General features: G+C 40.1%; 2 protein-coding genes across 2 annotated transcripts; one reads left to right on the top strand and one right to left on the bottom strand.

The window, feature by feature from the left end:
- The first annotated feature begins 539 nt into the window (after positions 1 to 539).
- On the top strand, positions 540 to 7,546 carry eif4e1c (eukaryotic translation initiation factor 4E family member 1c). The gene is made up of 7 exons (XM_072390969.1): positions 540 to 608; positions 2,029 to 2,114; positions 3,824 to 3,919; positions 5,079 to 5,142; positions 5,502 to 5,615; positions 5,741 to 5,880; positions 5,997 to 7,546. The coding sequence occupies exons 1-7, from the start codon at positions 591 to 593 to the stop codon at positions 6,109 to 6,111; spliced, it is 633 nt and encodes a 210-aa protein (XP_072247070.1). The 5' UTR covers positions 540 to 590; the 3' UTR covers positions 6,112 to 7,546.
- A 1,399-nt stretch (positions 7,547 to 8,945) lies between these two features.
- Positions 8,946 to 13,484, bottom strand: LOC140313034 (transmembrane protein 150A). The gene is made up of 7 exons (XM_072390968.1): positions 13,196 to 13,484; positions 12,274 to 12,321; positions 12,132 to 12,194; positions 11,978 to 12,045; positions 11,759 to 11,889; positions 10,268 to 10,445; positions 8,946 to 9,781 (listed from the first exon to the last, which is right to left on the bottom strand). The coding sequence occupies exons 1-7, from the start codon at positions 13,258 to 13,260 to the stop codon at positions 9,588 to 9,590; spliced, it is 747 nt and encodes a 248-aa protein (XP_072247069.1). The 5' UTR covers positions 13,261 to 13,484; the 3' UTR covers positions 8,946 to 9,587.
- Positions 13,485 to 14,381: the final 897 nt, after the last annotated feature.

The raw sequence follows: 14,381 nt of genomic DNA, 5'->3' as shown, positions 1-14,381 counted from the left end.
GAAAGAAAGAAAGAAAGAAAGAAAGAAAGAAAGAAAGAAAGAAAGAAAGAAAGAAAGAAAGAAAGAAAGAAAGAAAGAAAGAAAGAAAGAAAGAAAGAAAGAAAGAAAGAAAGAAAGAAAGAAAGAAAGAAAGAAAGAAAGAAAGAAAGAAAGAAAGAAAGAAAGAAAGAAAGAAAGAAAACCCTGTATTTCAGGACTTAATGTGCAGGTATAATGATCTCTCCTAAGTATAGTATAGGAGGGATTTTTCTTTCTAACTACATGATATAATATATGCATCCATCTGTATTCGTACCGGAAAACAGCCAAAAGCAAGTTAAACATGTCTGCATATGGACTGTTAACAAAAACTCAATATTATCCGTTCCTACAGTCATTGTATTTAGCTATAGTACGTGCAGCTGAGAAGCTCACAAAAAATGTACGCCATACGCCAGTAAATATTTCACACTGAGCTCGATTGTGCTCTTTAAGCAGATATCACACGTTTCAGGTGACCCACCTCAAACTGAACTGAGGCGGCTTCCGTCGTAGCGGCGGCTTTCTGTGACGCACAAGCGCCTAACGGGCAGATCTCTTCTACAGTCAAGATGGCGACATCGGAGCCGGTAAGAGAGACAAAAAATGGATGACTAATTCGACTAAGGCGCATTGTAAAAACTCGTTGTGTCTTTGCCTTAGCTACTGACTTCATTACATAAAGTTGCCTTTTTGGAATGACACGAGTATTTAGGCGAAATGCAGGTGTTTCATGTCACACATTCGCGTGGATTAGCGTTAGCATGCATTGCAATGTGATGGATGAGGCACTGCCTGACTTTGTTGGCAGGGAGGGACTGACTGACTGGACGTCGTTCATTCAAACTCCTCTCAATGAAGTGTTTGAACCATTCTTTGATATTAGAGTCGATATCCAGTGTTTGTTCCAATCAATACCTTGACGTAGTCATGCTATTGGTCATACCAGTGCATTTTTATATGAATCTGGACACGTGTGTATCGAGGTTGTAGCTGGCCTAGCACGTCTGCTAAAACTAGTGCTAGCGAACGTTAACTATGTTAGCTCAGCTTCTACATCTTGTTTGATTGTTTGGAGCCAAAATAAGGTCATCTGTTTTCTGCGATCTGTCGCAGATTTAAATGTTGACGTTGTTGAGTTGTATGTAAATGTGCTACATTTGTGGTAATACCCCGCTTTAGGTTTCGATTCCGTTGTAGTGTACAGCCTATTCATCGGAGTGAGTGACAGTTGTGGTCCTGGGAACAATCAGTTTCCATGATGTGGGTTGGTTTGATAGGATATCAGACCCTATCGTGAATCTTTTGAAACATTCAGCCTTTTTCATTTACATAGAAGTAGAAAACTGCCACCTATTCTGTATTGGGGGGTTTGAATGGGGAGGGGTCACATCCAATTTGTTGGCAAAATGACAAAAATGCCTCTTTCTTCCTAACCCTTCACTCTCTCTCCTTCCTATAGTAGCACAGTGTTCGGGGTACATGCAACGCCACCATCATTGATATTTTTTTCTGATTTTACACAAGTAGGAATAAATTGTATCTGGTTATTTTTTGGTGTCGTCTCTGGTGCAAAGGGAGTAGACGGGGCTTTTTCCATCTGCCCCACCCTTCAGTTGGTTTCATCTTGGATTTGCAACATTCTTGAAGTTATGAGGGCTGTGCAGTGTGTTGTTTCACCATAAACGCCACAGTGGGCTCTCGGGCGATAATCACACGCAGCGCGTGTGATGTAAGGCAAATTAACTCAAACACTGTTGACCAGTGTCAACCACAACTGTACAAAGGAAAAACTCAACTGTTACGGAAGGGATGATTATAACCAAAAATGATTACCGTGTTGGAAGTGCTTCGCCGCTTTTGCTCCATGCGTTATTGGTATAAAATGTGTATCGACCTTCCTGCATAGAGTCTTTATGCACAATCGTGATGTCAATCAGTGGACTTATAGGAACTAATCTCTTTAGCCTTATGTGAAGGTGTAACATGTGCTTGTGTCTGCCTCCTTAGAAAACAGCTGAAACTGAAGAACAGCAGACTGACGGTGAGGTTGTTGCAAATCCTGAGCAGTATGTCAAGCATCCTTTGCAAAACAGGTAAGAGCACTGTTGATTGTATTGAAACCAGAAACAGTTGGTTATTCCACACATACTAATACAATGGCACCTGTAAACCAGAGTACAATAGCAAGGAGCATCAACATATAAGCTTATTTACAACAATGTAGTAGGTTTAAGCTATTTGGGGGTTTAAATGGGAGCAGGAGACTGAAGAAATCTGCTTTCTGTACTGTATGCCTGCTTTGCAGTAGTCCGTGATAGTTCTGTGATGACAGCGATCTATTCAGGAGCATTGTACAGTTTAGTTTGGAAATGCTGAGTAGGTCACTTACTAAGTCTCTTCTAGTCCATTCTGCTTGTTCATCCCAGCCTCAGAGGCTAAGGTTGTCCACATCCGCTGCTTTATCCTGACCCATTTTCTCATTTAGGTCACTCGGATATCAATTAAACAAACTAGTTTAGATAGTTTTGGGACCTTTTTTAGCATCGATCCTCCTACAGAAACATTAAACTTGTCTGAGGTCAGCGTTGCGATATGAATAAGAACATTTTTTAAAGGTTTTTTTTAAATCAAAAGCTCTGCTCCTGCTGTTGTTTTAGAAGGCGCAGTCACAGGTGGAACTGAACAGACTGTGTGGGTCTGTTACTGAGCTGTAACAGAAGGAGACATTCGAGTTTCAAGTCATGCAACGTGATTTTCATATCGGCCTGAAAGTGAGGGGAAACTAGCAGCTGGTATGAAAAACACAGTCTGCTTCTGGAAACGTATACATTACGGGTGAAATGACTCAATTTAAAGATGCACAGGCTTTTGGATCTCACCTAATGATTCCTTCAACATAAATAACCTTGCCAGAAAGCTTTTGTTTGTTTAGTCTGTGACACATGTTCCGATCAGGATGTCTTTGGGAAAAACTGATGGTGACATAAACATTTGATATTTACCATGAGCAAAATCTACTTTTTAGAAAATATTCCTGGACAGAATTGATATTTTGGGTAAATGGACATATTTTCTTGGTTGGAATGTTTCATTAACTGTGGAAAAACAGTCTTTGAGCTTATTTGTCTACCTTTTATCTCTACATGTGTGGTCCCTTGTTCAGTTTTGCAGCACCCTCATTAAATATTAAAGAAAAAAGTGCACTGGAATAGGATTTAATTCTAAATTAGGTGACATATGAGGAGCAGGGTCTTCAGTAAACTTGATATTGTGTCTGACATATTTGTTTCCATGCCATGACTAAGCATGTCATGGTGGCCTGTGGGGTCCACAGAGGGGTCATACCCGAGCGTGACCTCATTTCCCTCTGTGGGATTCATTCTCCTCTGGTATGATTTGTGGTGTCAGTGTATGTTTTTGTGGAAGATTTGAGGGGTTAATGGTACAGCTGTATGTGGTGGGGGGCACTGAGTTCAGCTGAGGCCCCCCCACCCCGTCAGACCCGCCCCCTCCGGGACATAGATGGGAGAATAACAGCAGCTATTGTAAACAAAGGCGGCACTTCTGGTGCTGGTGATGGCCAGCTTTCTCTGTTCTTTTGTACTGACATGCTTGCTTTTGTTACTAGCTGTTGTGTTCTGCTGTGGAATCACGTGTATGTCTCCGATTAGGGCGTTTGTGTTGGGATTAGAAATGTTAGCTGAAGAAAAAGCACTTTTTGTGAAATGGATGACTGTGGTTCCCCTTTCTTCCTTTGTTTCTCACGGTCCTGTGAGTGCTTAGTGTTCTTTTCCTCTTTCAGATGGGCCCTGTGGTATTTCAAAAACGACAAGAGCAAAAGCTGGACGGAGAACCTGCGTCTCATTTCCAAGTTTGACACGGTGGAAGACTTTTGGGCGTAAGTTTTCTCAACTTAATCTCCATGGATGCATTATTCTGTCTCTATATGAGATTCTGAGCAAACTGTTTTCTGGAAAAGGCACTTAGGAGTCTACATGCGTTCATCATCAGCTCAAGTGACAGAATGATTCAATTAAAGGAAAATATTTTGATGCACATGTTTTATTTATGTTGAGTTTTCTGTCAAAAGATTCTCCATAGAAGCCTTTAAAGTCCTTTAACCAGTCGAAGCGTCTCTGATTATAATCGACTGCTGCTGGAAGCTTGTCCGAGCTAACATAAGGAGGGAATAGAAAAATCCAGATGAGCTTACCACAGATCTTACAGAGGATTGTAGATTTACACAACTGCCCTGATCAGAAGTGTATGGAGAGGTGTAAGGGTGAGGTCAACCCCCAAGAAGACTGCTGCAACATTTAATCACAGCTGTAGCATCGTGTTTGAGGCGTGTTCTGCTGCCAGTGGTAGATTGCACAAAGTGGATTGAATAATGAGGTCCTCCCACAGAATTCTTCATCCTAACCTCCTACTGTGAGCTTAGCAGATGAAGCTTAAATCTTGTGGCAGTTGACTGTGTCAGTGTCATCGGGGAATTACCCGCGTTTCTTTTCTATCACATTTTGAGATGCAAATCTAAGTCGGTTGGACTTGATAACGTATACGAATCACTTTTTAACACGACACATCGTAGCATAATTCGACTTATGATTTGCTCTCTCTCAGGTCACAAATTTAAACAAATACGGCCTCCGTTCAGACTTCAACACGCTTTAACCACCAGTTATCAGCTACACAATGCTCGATATATTACTTATGAATGATTCCTACGGCAAAACAATAACTGTAACTCAGAGAGGACTTTATGTATTGATTGTTCTGGATCATGGTATAAAGTTTGTTGATGCTGTCACTTTTAAAGGTTTACTAATTATGACTTTAGAACAGAGTTTAAGTGACACCATGCAAACTCATTTGAATGAGTGTCTGTGTTGAATGGATGGAAGCCTGAACCTGAACCATACGCACATGAAAAGTTTAAGTTGTTGAGTGAAAAGGGATCAAAAGGATTCACTTCATCAGTGTCATATCAATGTGGTTTTCTACACTAAATATTTCCATGTTTGGAATTCACTCTTCTGTGTTTCTTTTTTTTACAGATTATACAACCACATACAGCAACCAAGCAAACTCGGCTTTGGCTGTGATTATTGCTTATTTAAGGTAAGCCCCTCCCTTCTCCTTCGTCTGCAGAAGCTTACTCTTTGTCTTCCTCTAATATGCGAGAGGACAGTTTGGGGTTACATGTGTAAGAAGCCTAAGGAACCACCTCTTATCAACTTGAGGGGTGGATGCGTTCTGAGCTGGCAGTCGAGAGCGAGATTAGTCGCGACATGATCACAGATCCACTCATACAAAACGGTGCATTTACGAATGGAGTCTCCGAAAACTGTGGTGTCTTTAGTCCGTTTTTGTTTCAGTTCAGTAAGAATAATTATAGAAGCGAATTTGCTCACAGTGAAAATATGTAGCTGCTGGTTTTTGTTTACTATGTACTAAATCGTTTTTATATTGTGTACAAGGATGGGATTAAGCCAATGTGGGAAGATGACAGGAACAAGCTGGGGGGTCGATGGCTGATGACTCTCAATAAACAACAGAGACACAATGACCTTGATCGCTACTGGATGGAAACGGTAACAGTGCTGTTTTTACTTTGTCTGTACAGAATGAATCGGCTTTTAAACGCTCTTTCTGGAGGCTGGGATTTGTGCGGGAGCGAGAGACCATAAGTAAAACGGTGTCATGTTGAATTTTTCAGCTCTTGTGTTTAGTCGGAGAATCGTTTGACGAGGCCAGTGAAGATGTGTGCGGAGCTGTGGTCAACGTCAGACCTAAAGGTGACAAAATAGCCATCTGGACGAGCAACTGCCAAAACAGGGATGCCATCATGACGATAGGGTGAGTTGTAATGTCACTACTCCTAAATGTGTTGCAATGACTTGTGGCTGACCACTAGGTGGTGACTGTAAGCACAAGTGTTCGCCTGCACTCAGCTTCCACTCATCTTTCCTCAGGCAACTTTACAAAGAGCGTCTGAGCCTCCCCATGAAGGCCATGATCGGCTACCAGTCACACGACGACACGTCCAGTAAGAGCGGATCCACCACCAAGAACATGTACTCCGTTTGAAAGGCTCCACCCCTTCAGTTCAACTCGCTGTGGATTTCAACAATTACCAATCTGCATCATCACATTAACTTTTGAGTTGTCAACTACTGTAGTGTCCTTTCCTTTTATTGCAAAGAGAATTGTTTATATAGTGTGTACAGTTGGAGCTTCCTCCAACGCAAGAAGTCAGTGGAGCAATAGTTCTAAGAAAAGAGGAGAAGAGTATCTGGCTTGAGATGTCTTACATGAGCAGGAGAACAGAGATGAAATCCTTTTAGAGTTGAGCAGTTCTGTGAGTAATATAAGTGACCTCCCCTAGTTTAGCTGAGAACAAGCTTTTGTTCGTTACCTAATGGCTTTGAGTTAAAAAAAAAAAAAAATGAAAGTAAACTTTTTAACTGTAAGGCCTTGTTTGCCTCATGCCGAGTTCACACTCCTTACAAAAGAGTCTCACCTCTCAGTATCCCCGCACAGAACAAGTTTTAAGGGCAATTTTAACCTGATTTATTTTTTATTTTTTCTAAGTGTTAATCATGAGGTAGGCTTTCAAATGCACCAGCTTGAAAACTCTCCAGTATCTTAAAGGTTTTGTTTAAGCTGTTGTCACACTCCAATGTGTAGGGTTTGGATTTCAGGCCACTTATTGTTTCAGCCATGCTGGAATTGTGGGATACTGCTTGTAGACCTTTTTTTTTTCCTTTTCTCTTTTCCCCTCTTCCCTTTGCATTTATTTATAATGTATGCATTGCAGTGACATAGTTAAAACACAACCATGACACTTGTTTCTTTTTTAAAATTGTATTTCTTTTCTTTTCTTTTTTGTTAATGTGGACTACTGCGTATAGATGACATTTTTTTTTACAGTGTACCAAACAGTAAAGGCGCTGACAGAATTAGGTGTGCTTTTGACATTTTTTCTTCTAACAGAAACTGTAGATAATGTTACACTCCATCTTGGTTGATGCGAAAGAAAGATGATATTCATTGTGAAATGATTTTGCTCATAATGTATCTTTATTATCTGTAATTCCAGGATGTATATTACCTTCTTTCAAGTAAAGGTTAAGTGCTTTGCATTAAAACCAGAGCCTTGCAGTTGCTTTTGTGAAAACTCTAGTTTACACTCTGTGATACATGACCTGTTATAACAGATTGTCTTCCAATATATTGACATATGGGGACATTCCAGTGACGCATTTTAACTTGGTACTGCTAGCTTATAGCAAACATCAGCTTGTTTACACATCCAGCAGATGTGGAGCAACAATAATTTGGTTTTTCTGCTCCCTTGTAAATGTACTATAAGACCTACAATTACTGTTTTAGCTCTACTTATGTCTACCAACTCCCGGGAAATGAGGATGTGGTAATTCATCTGCTAAATACTCCTGTGGTCTGATCCTGATTCGGGTGACAATTACAAAATCAATCTGACTAAACTGATAACTTACAAACACTTGTACTGGTTGTTTTTGTGTTCTTTTTTTGTAATCATTGGCAGATCAGGCTGGAGAAATTATGTCGAGCTTTAACTTGTCAGGAATCTGCCTGGAGCTCCACTTCAGCAGGTGTGAAGGGAAGGATTGTAGAGGTGCTCCGTACAGCGAGTGGAAAACAAAGTAGAGAGACTGGGAGCCGTCAATCATAATCTCATTTGTCTGTCAGGAGACAGAAATTGTGTACTAATGGGGAAAAACGTAATACATGTTAATCATGGGCATCCAGTAAAGATCGTACTAAAACCACAACATGCAATCCTGCTGAAATAAAGCACAAGAGGCTGCGTATCTCAGTTTTTCAATCAGATTATCCTCTTCGAGTTTCTGACTTTCCAACATCTTTATTTTTCAGCAAACGTGTACAACAGTGTGTGGTTATGGGGTGTTTCTGCTCCTCCTAGCACCTGACAGTCAGTGAGTGACCAGTGATTTCAATACTTTACAGGACGCACCAAAAAAATCAAATAAAATACGGACAAAATCGTTTTGCTGGGTGAAACGGTTCTGTGCAGGTCTCATAAGCAGCTACAGCGCACATCTGGTGGAGGCAGTTTAGACAACGTCCTCGGTTGCACGTGGTTGAAATGCAGCCCGAACCGGCTCATAGGCCATCTTAATCCTGCCTGGAACGTTCTCGAATGGCAAGAAACGATCCAAATAAAATGATTTAAAACCAAAAAAACTACTTTGTTTTTATCAGTCTCGAAGGAAGTGAAAAAACGTTAACTCCAGTTTCACTTGGATTGCAGCAAAGAGCTCGGTCTATGTTGTGAGCGTCTAGATATTTTGTCGTGTCAGCGGAAAGGCAGAATGTTTAATATGCTAATAAATTATTTACATGACATATATTAACACCGAGAGACACTTGAAAATTGTCGTTGCAGGAAAAGAAGAAAAAGCTCTGCATGGTCTTCCAGAATACCTTTACAAAAGCATAAAACAAAGGAAAAAAAACAAACAAATTGAAACATGCTATCACAAGAGCTTGTAAAGCAGAGTAAGGCGTTCTCTGACAGTGATATGACTGTTTTATTGTGTTTATAGTCGCTCTCAAGGCTTGAAAAGTTTCAATTTGAAGAGCTTTTCTTTGTTGCATAACCCTACATTTTAGCCTCAGAGAACTTTGGCCACGAGGCAGGCTTTCAGATGGAAAAACCCGGCTAATCTGCGGTAATTTAGTTATTACTTCACTCATATTGGCGCTGTGTGACGTCACTTTTTAAAGCTATGGTCCGCATGCTTCAAATAAGTGACAAAACAAATGGCATTGTCTTGAATGCACAGCTTTCCTAAAAATGTTTCCGACAGAGGTCACCTGGACGTAATGGAAGGAGACGACGCCCGCTGTAGGAAGAGATGACGTCCATCAGCTAAAGCTTTTGTTCAGGTGTCACTCCACTTTAATAATCTAGTTAAACAGGATTGTGTGAAGTCACTGGGTTTCTCTCTGTACTAACACAAGAACAGGACTTGTCTGTATGGAAAATGGTTATGACTTACTTGACATGCCCAAAGCTTCTTATACGTGCCAAAATATGTTCAAGAAACCATTGTGTTTTAAGATAAGTGAAAGTTTATAAAGAGATTATAGATAGTTTGTCTATGTTGCGCTGACAACTACTGAAAGATTATTGCACAAAAAACGAGATTCAGATAATTCAGTAAGTGCACCACGTGCAAGTTGTTCTCATGGCAGAGTAGCAATATATAAAGGTGCAATCCAATTACATGCTTTGTTCATTTGCTGTTCAAAGTTGGTATTTTTACAATAAATACAGCGTATTAGCTGAGAAACAAAAATTCCCAGTAAGAAAAACATTTTACGGTAACAGCATCAAAAACTGTGGAAGAAACGTTGTCATGATCCATCACAGCAGAGACAAAACGGATAAAAACACTACTGATCCCTCAGCCAGGGTCCAGCCACTGTTATTAACACTTATTACTCGGTCCATCACCACTGCTTTAGCATATCCGCTGGTCTCTGGCAGCCTTATATCAGGACATCGCTATGATCAGGTGCTTTTCCTCCTCCCGTTTGCTCAGCAGATTTGAAAGCATGAAGGATGAGAAGAACAGAAACTCTGCTGTGAAGCTGAGCTCAAACAGCTCCAGGTTGACACTCAGCATCCACTCAAATATAGCAGACAGGTGGTTGTAAAAGTGCTCTTCCTGCGCAAACAACACAGTATCTGGGGGTTGTCAAGTTAAGGATGTGTGGAACAAAGTCTGATACGTCACTAGTGGGTCAACACTCAAAAGAACTTGTAATTGTTAACAGTTGAGACCACATGCACTCAGAGTCATGGTTTAGAGGACTCTACTGCCCACTCTTAAACTTGAGGCTGACTGCTTCTGGAGAACAACTGTTAAACATTAATGTGGTCACATCATTGCGTATCTCTCTCCGTCGTGCAGTGCAGTTGTGATCAGCCCACTTGGTAAACAGAGCAGCGGACCGGATCCATAGCACCCTGAGAACACTGTGTTGTAAAGCAGCTGGAGAATGACTCAGGCATCACTGCCCATATACATTACTGGCATTTCCCGTGCCCTGAATCTTTGTCCCTCCCTGCCAATATTACACCCTTGATATTGGCTTATAAAACAAAACCTCCTGATACGAAATCCCGAAAAAAACACGGCTGTTTTAGCCCCAGCCCCTTCTGAAAGGATACAGCAGAGCGTCACAATGACCTGACTCACAGTGCTGACGATGCGCAGGGGATAGAGGACCTTTTCATATCCCGTCAGCACACACTTCCCTGTCAGGGCGGTGAGCAGGACGCTGTAGAAGCAGGTGCACATGAAACTGATGGCAGCTCCAAGGTAGTGAAGGAGTGACAGGTGATGAGGCTGTGGGGAACAGTCCGTAGTTGTCAGAGCATTCACAGTGAATTGAAATCAGGGAAGAAATTGTATAGAAATATTGTTGGATGTGTGTTTAATGTAAATGTTTTGGCACCACTGGTCAAACCATCTGTTGCTGCTTGTTGCTATGCAAGCAGATGACCCGTTGGCCCCCCAAAAAAACAAAATATTAAATTAATATTTTGACCATGAACAGCTTCGACCATTCGATTTGACTGTAAGTGCCTTTCGTCTGAGAGTTTGCCATAACTAAGTTTGTTAACAACTAGATTCCATTCATTTATGTTCTGGGCTTGGTGATGTCAGCGTAATACTGTGCGAAAGTCTTGAGTCATGCCTCACTTCTTTACGTTTTGATTCTGAGAAGCAACTTTAAAAGATAACAAGAGCATTAGTCTCCCGACTTCCTGGAACAGTTCTGCTGGCATCCTAAATGTTTCTCAAAGTTTTTCTTTGGACATTGGCTGCTTCTTCAAGAATTTTCAGTCCAGTTCTCCGAAATCTGACCATTTTCAGAGAAATTAGGTTTCTTTTGTTTTTGTTAACTCGTTTGTGAAACCATTTAACACCAACCTATGAGCCATTCAAGCATAAAACAGGCATCTAACTCAAGGAACGAACCAGCCTGCAAATTACATTCAACTTAGCAAAAACAGAACAGAACTGAGGATTGGTGGCAACAGGTCTTATGGAGCCCGGACCTCAACATTACTGAAACAGAGAACGGAACAAAAGGCAGCCAACATCCAAAGCCGAGCTTTGGAATGACCTTCAAGAAGAATTCCTGAAAACTACTAAAAGAAATTACAACAAAAGTTTATCGAAGCGCGTTCAGGATGTGTTGAAGAACAAAGGAGCTCATACTAAATCTTGACTTTTCATTTATGTTTGTGCATCTTTCAATAAATCACTGCAGCTACTTCCTGGTGCCTCAAGACTTTTGGACAGTACTATACTAGTACTTACTACAGTACTATATATGTATATATATACATAAATATAAATGGGATTTTCCTCCTATGTCACAAATTAGAGCAGGAATGAGAGCTTTGCTTGTGCTCTGAATTATTACAGAATTATTACAGATTACAGAAAAAACAAATAGTTACCCTCCTTCATTTGCTGTTTTCACACAGTTGAGCTTTATCATGAATACTTATAAGACCTGAACCATTTGTGGCTTTAGGTTTTCTCTGTCATGCAGTGCATGAACCTCTGGCGTTGATGGCCTTGTGAATCAATTCAATGCAGCTAATTAAGTTCATTTGCATGTTATTAGCAGGAATTTCACTACTTACATTACAGTTTCCAGCCATGAATGCCCCTGCGGCTGCCACCACCCCAAAGGCCAGTGCAGATTTACTCAGCATGGAGTGACATGCGTGTTTCTCCATAATATGAGCATGATGGAATATACAGAACAGCAGAACTGAAGAGAAGATCACGGATCACAGTGACACACAGGTATATATGTATCATATATATATATATATTATACATTTGGCTGGCAAACTCACACAGAAAGGATCCAGCATTGATGGTGGCTGTAAAAAGAGAGCTCTCTGGTACATTAGTTCCACTTGCGCTGGAATCACAGAATTATTTGGTTTTTGTTATTCTATAACCAGGAGAGGAAGTGAAAGGCAAAAATGGGATATGCTGAACTTTTACCTTATGGTGGGAACATAACAACACACATTGGTATCATTGACAATGCAGCTGTTGTCACCGCTCCTGAGAAAAAAGTGGAGAATGAATTATTCATTCAAATGTTCACAAAACTAGAGTAATGCAATGATTAGACGCAACTCACCAGTCAGAGAGGGAGCAAACATGATTGTTGAATAAGGCCAGGCCGTATCTGGGGAAAAAAAAACAAATTGTTGTGACAGAACTTCAGTTTTAAGATATGATGACATTCTCCCTTTCATAGGATTTAACATTCACTTTGCAGTCTGGCAATTTTTGTATTGCTGATATGATGAAACACAAAAATCTTTGAATTATCTTGATTTTATCAGGATGATGAACTCATGTTTTCTAGCTCTTTCAATAAAGAACAATGATGAAAATATGATGAGGATCACTACCCATTACTGACTTCACTGCCACAATCCAAGCGCGGAAGATAACAAGGCAGAATGAGAAAAAAATATCGCCGCATGCTGTATATCATCACAAATGACTCACAGAGCTTAACTATTGACAGAAATAACAGGATGATGTCGCTTGACAATCCACTGTGCACACCCTGCAGCAAACAAAACAAGCCAGGTTACATATTTGGTCTTCCTTAACACATGCAAGTATCAGCTGTATTCCTTCATGTCTTCATAATCAAAAACTGGTCGGACATGTACCACATTTTTCACCTTTACATTACTTTCCCTACAATTCACGTGCTCGTCCTGACAATTCTCAATAAAAAAGAGAGGCTGCTTTTAGTAGAGCTTATCCTCAGTCATGTTTTCAGCTTTCATATAAAAAGCTTTAAGATGTGATTAATGTGTATTAAAATATATATATATATATATGTGTGTATTAAAATATATGTATATATGTGTGTGAATTGACAATCTCATAAGGATTTTTTTACAAGGTCAAAAAATTGTGAATTGTAAATGTAGATGCTGCATTTAAATGCCAGCAGTGGAATAAAAGTTGTATCAACGAAATGTTCTGGTAGTGTCAGCAGGGTGTAAAGACAAGTGTGAAAGTGTGGATCTTAAACTTACACTGTCCATGTTCCAATGAAGGACACCAGCGATAGCGTGATGGGGAAGATAATCCAGAGCACCATCTCTAAGAGGTGAGGGGGAACAAAGCAGGGTTCCTTACGTCCAGGTGTTTAGTTTTTTTTTTTTTTAACACACTCAGTGTCAGATCCCTCTCCAAGTTTGTAGACTCCTCATGGAGACAGTGTCAAATCCTCATCGCAGGTTTAGCACTTGAATGATAATACAGCTGCCAACCCCTGTGATATCGATGCACGCTGGGTGTTTTGAGTGCTCAGTTCTCCTATTGTACTTAAGCTTGTCTTCCACCAGAGTACAAACCTGCTCTAATGGGAGTTCTCTCTGTCTTTCTGCCACACCTCTGGAGCACCACATTCCTCTGTGAGAACCAATGTTGAGAAACTTGGGGTTGGCCTTCTTGCCAGGCTCACATTGTTTGTTTTTTACTAAACAGTGTGTGCTTTAACTTGAGACTGAGTGCGTTTTAGCATTGTGTAAATACAACATTTTACATCTTTTGAAAATCTGTTAAATATCCTTACCAGATGTGAGACATGTTTTAAATTCTGGAAATGGTGTGCTTTGTTCTTTCTGTCATCCTGTGAAAACTAAGTAACTTAACTCACCCCTGCAAGTACAGTTTTCAAGTACTTACTACTTTAGTACTTGTTTGTAAAATACTTTTGTTTTTTTTTCCTATGTGAATGCGCCCAGGGTTATCATGAAAATGTACTTAAATTATCAATGGTAACTTAATGCAGAAAAATGTCCCCTAAGATTGTTACACTGTTACATATTCTGTAATCAAACTTATTATGTAAAGGCGGTGTTTCACCGTTGGTTGAGGTGGTGCACAAAAAGTTTAGTAATCAAGTGTAACTAATGATGATTTCCATCATGGATTTATCTGCTTTATCCGAACCTTTGAAGCTCAATAACTTAAAAAAGTTTTACATAAAAAGTAGTGATACATTAAACAATATGTTATAGATTGAAAATGTGTAAAATGGAGTGGAGGTACATTACATTAACATTACTAGAGTAAATATGCCTACATGTATTCTTCCACAGGTTTAAATGGATGGGTTACTATTTCAGGCTATACACTGAAATAGTAACTCGAAATGTATTACTTAAAAGTCCCGTTTATTTTCTTTTGACTTTCTTTTTCTGCTTTCTTAGAAAA

The sequence above is a fragment of the Leuresthes tenuis genome, unplaced genomic scaffold (genome assembly GCF_036924035.1).
Source record: "Leuresthes tenuis unplaced genomic scaffold, fLeuTen1.0.hap1 SCAF_8, whole genome shotgun sequence".
Lineage (NCBI taxonomy): Eukaryota > Metazoa > Chordata > Actinopteri > Atheriniformes > Atherinopsidae > Leuresthes > Leuresthes tenuis.
This window is presented reverse-complemented; position numbering and strand designations above follow the sequence as displayed.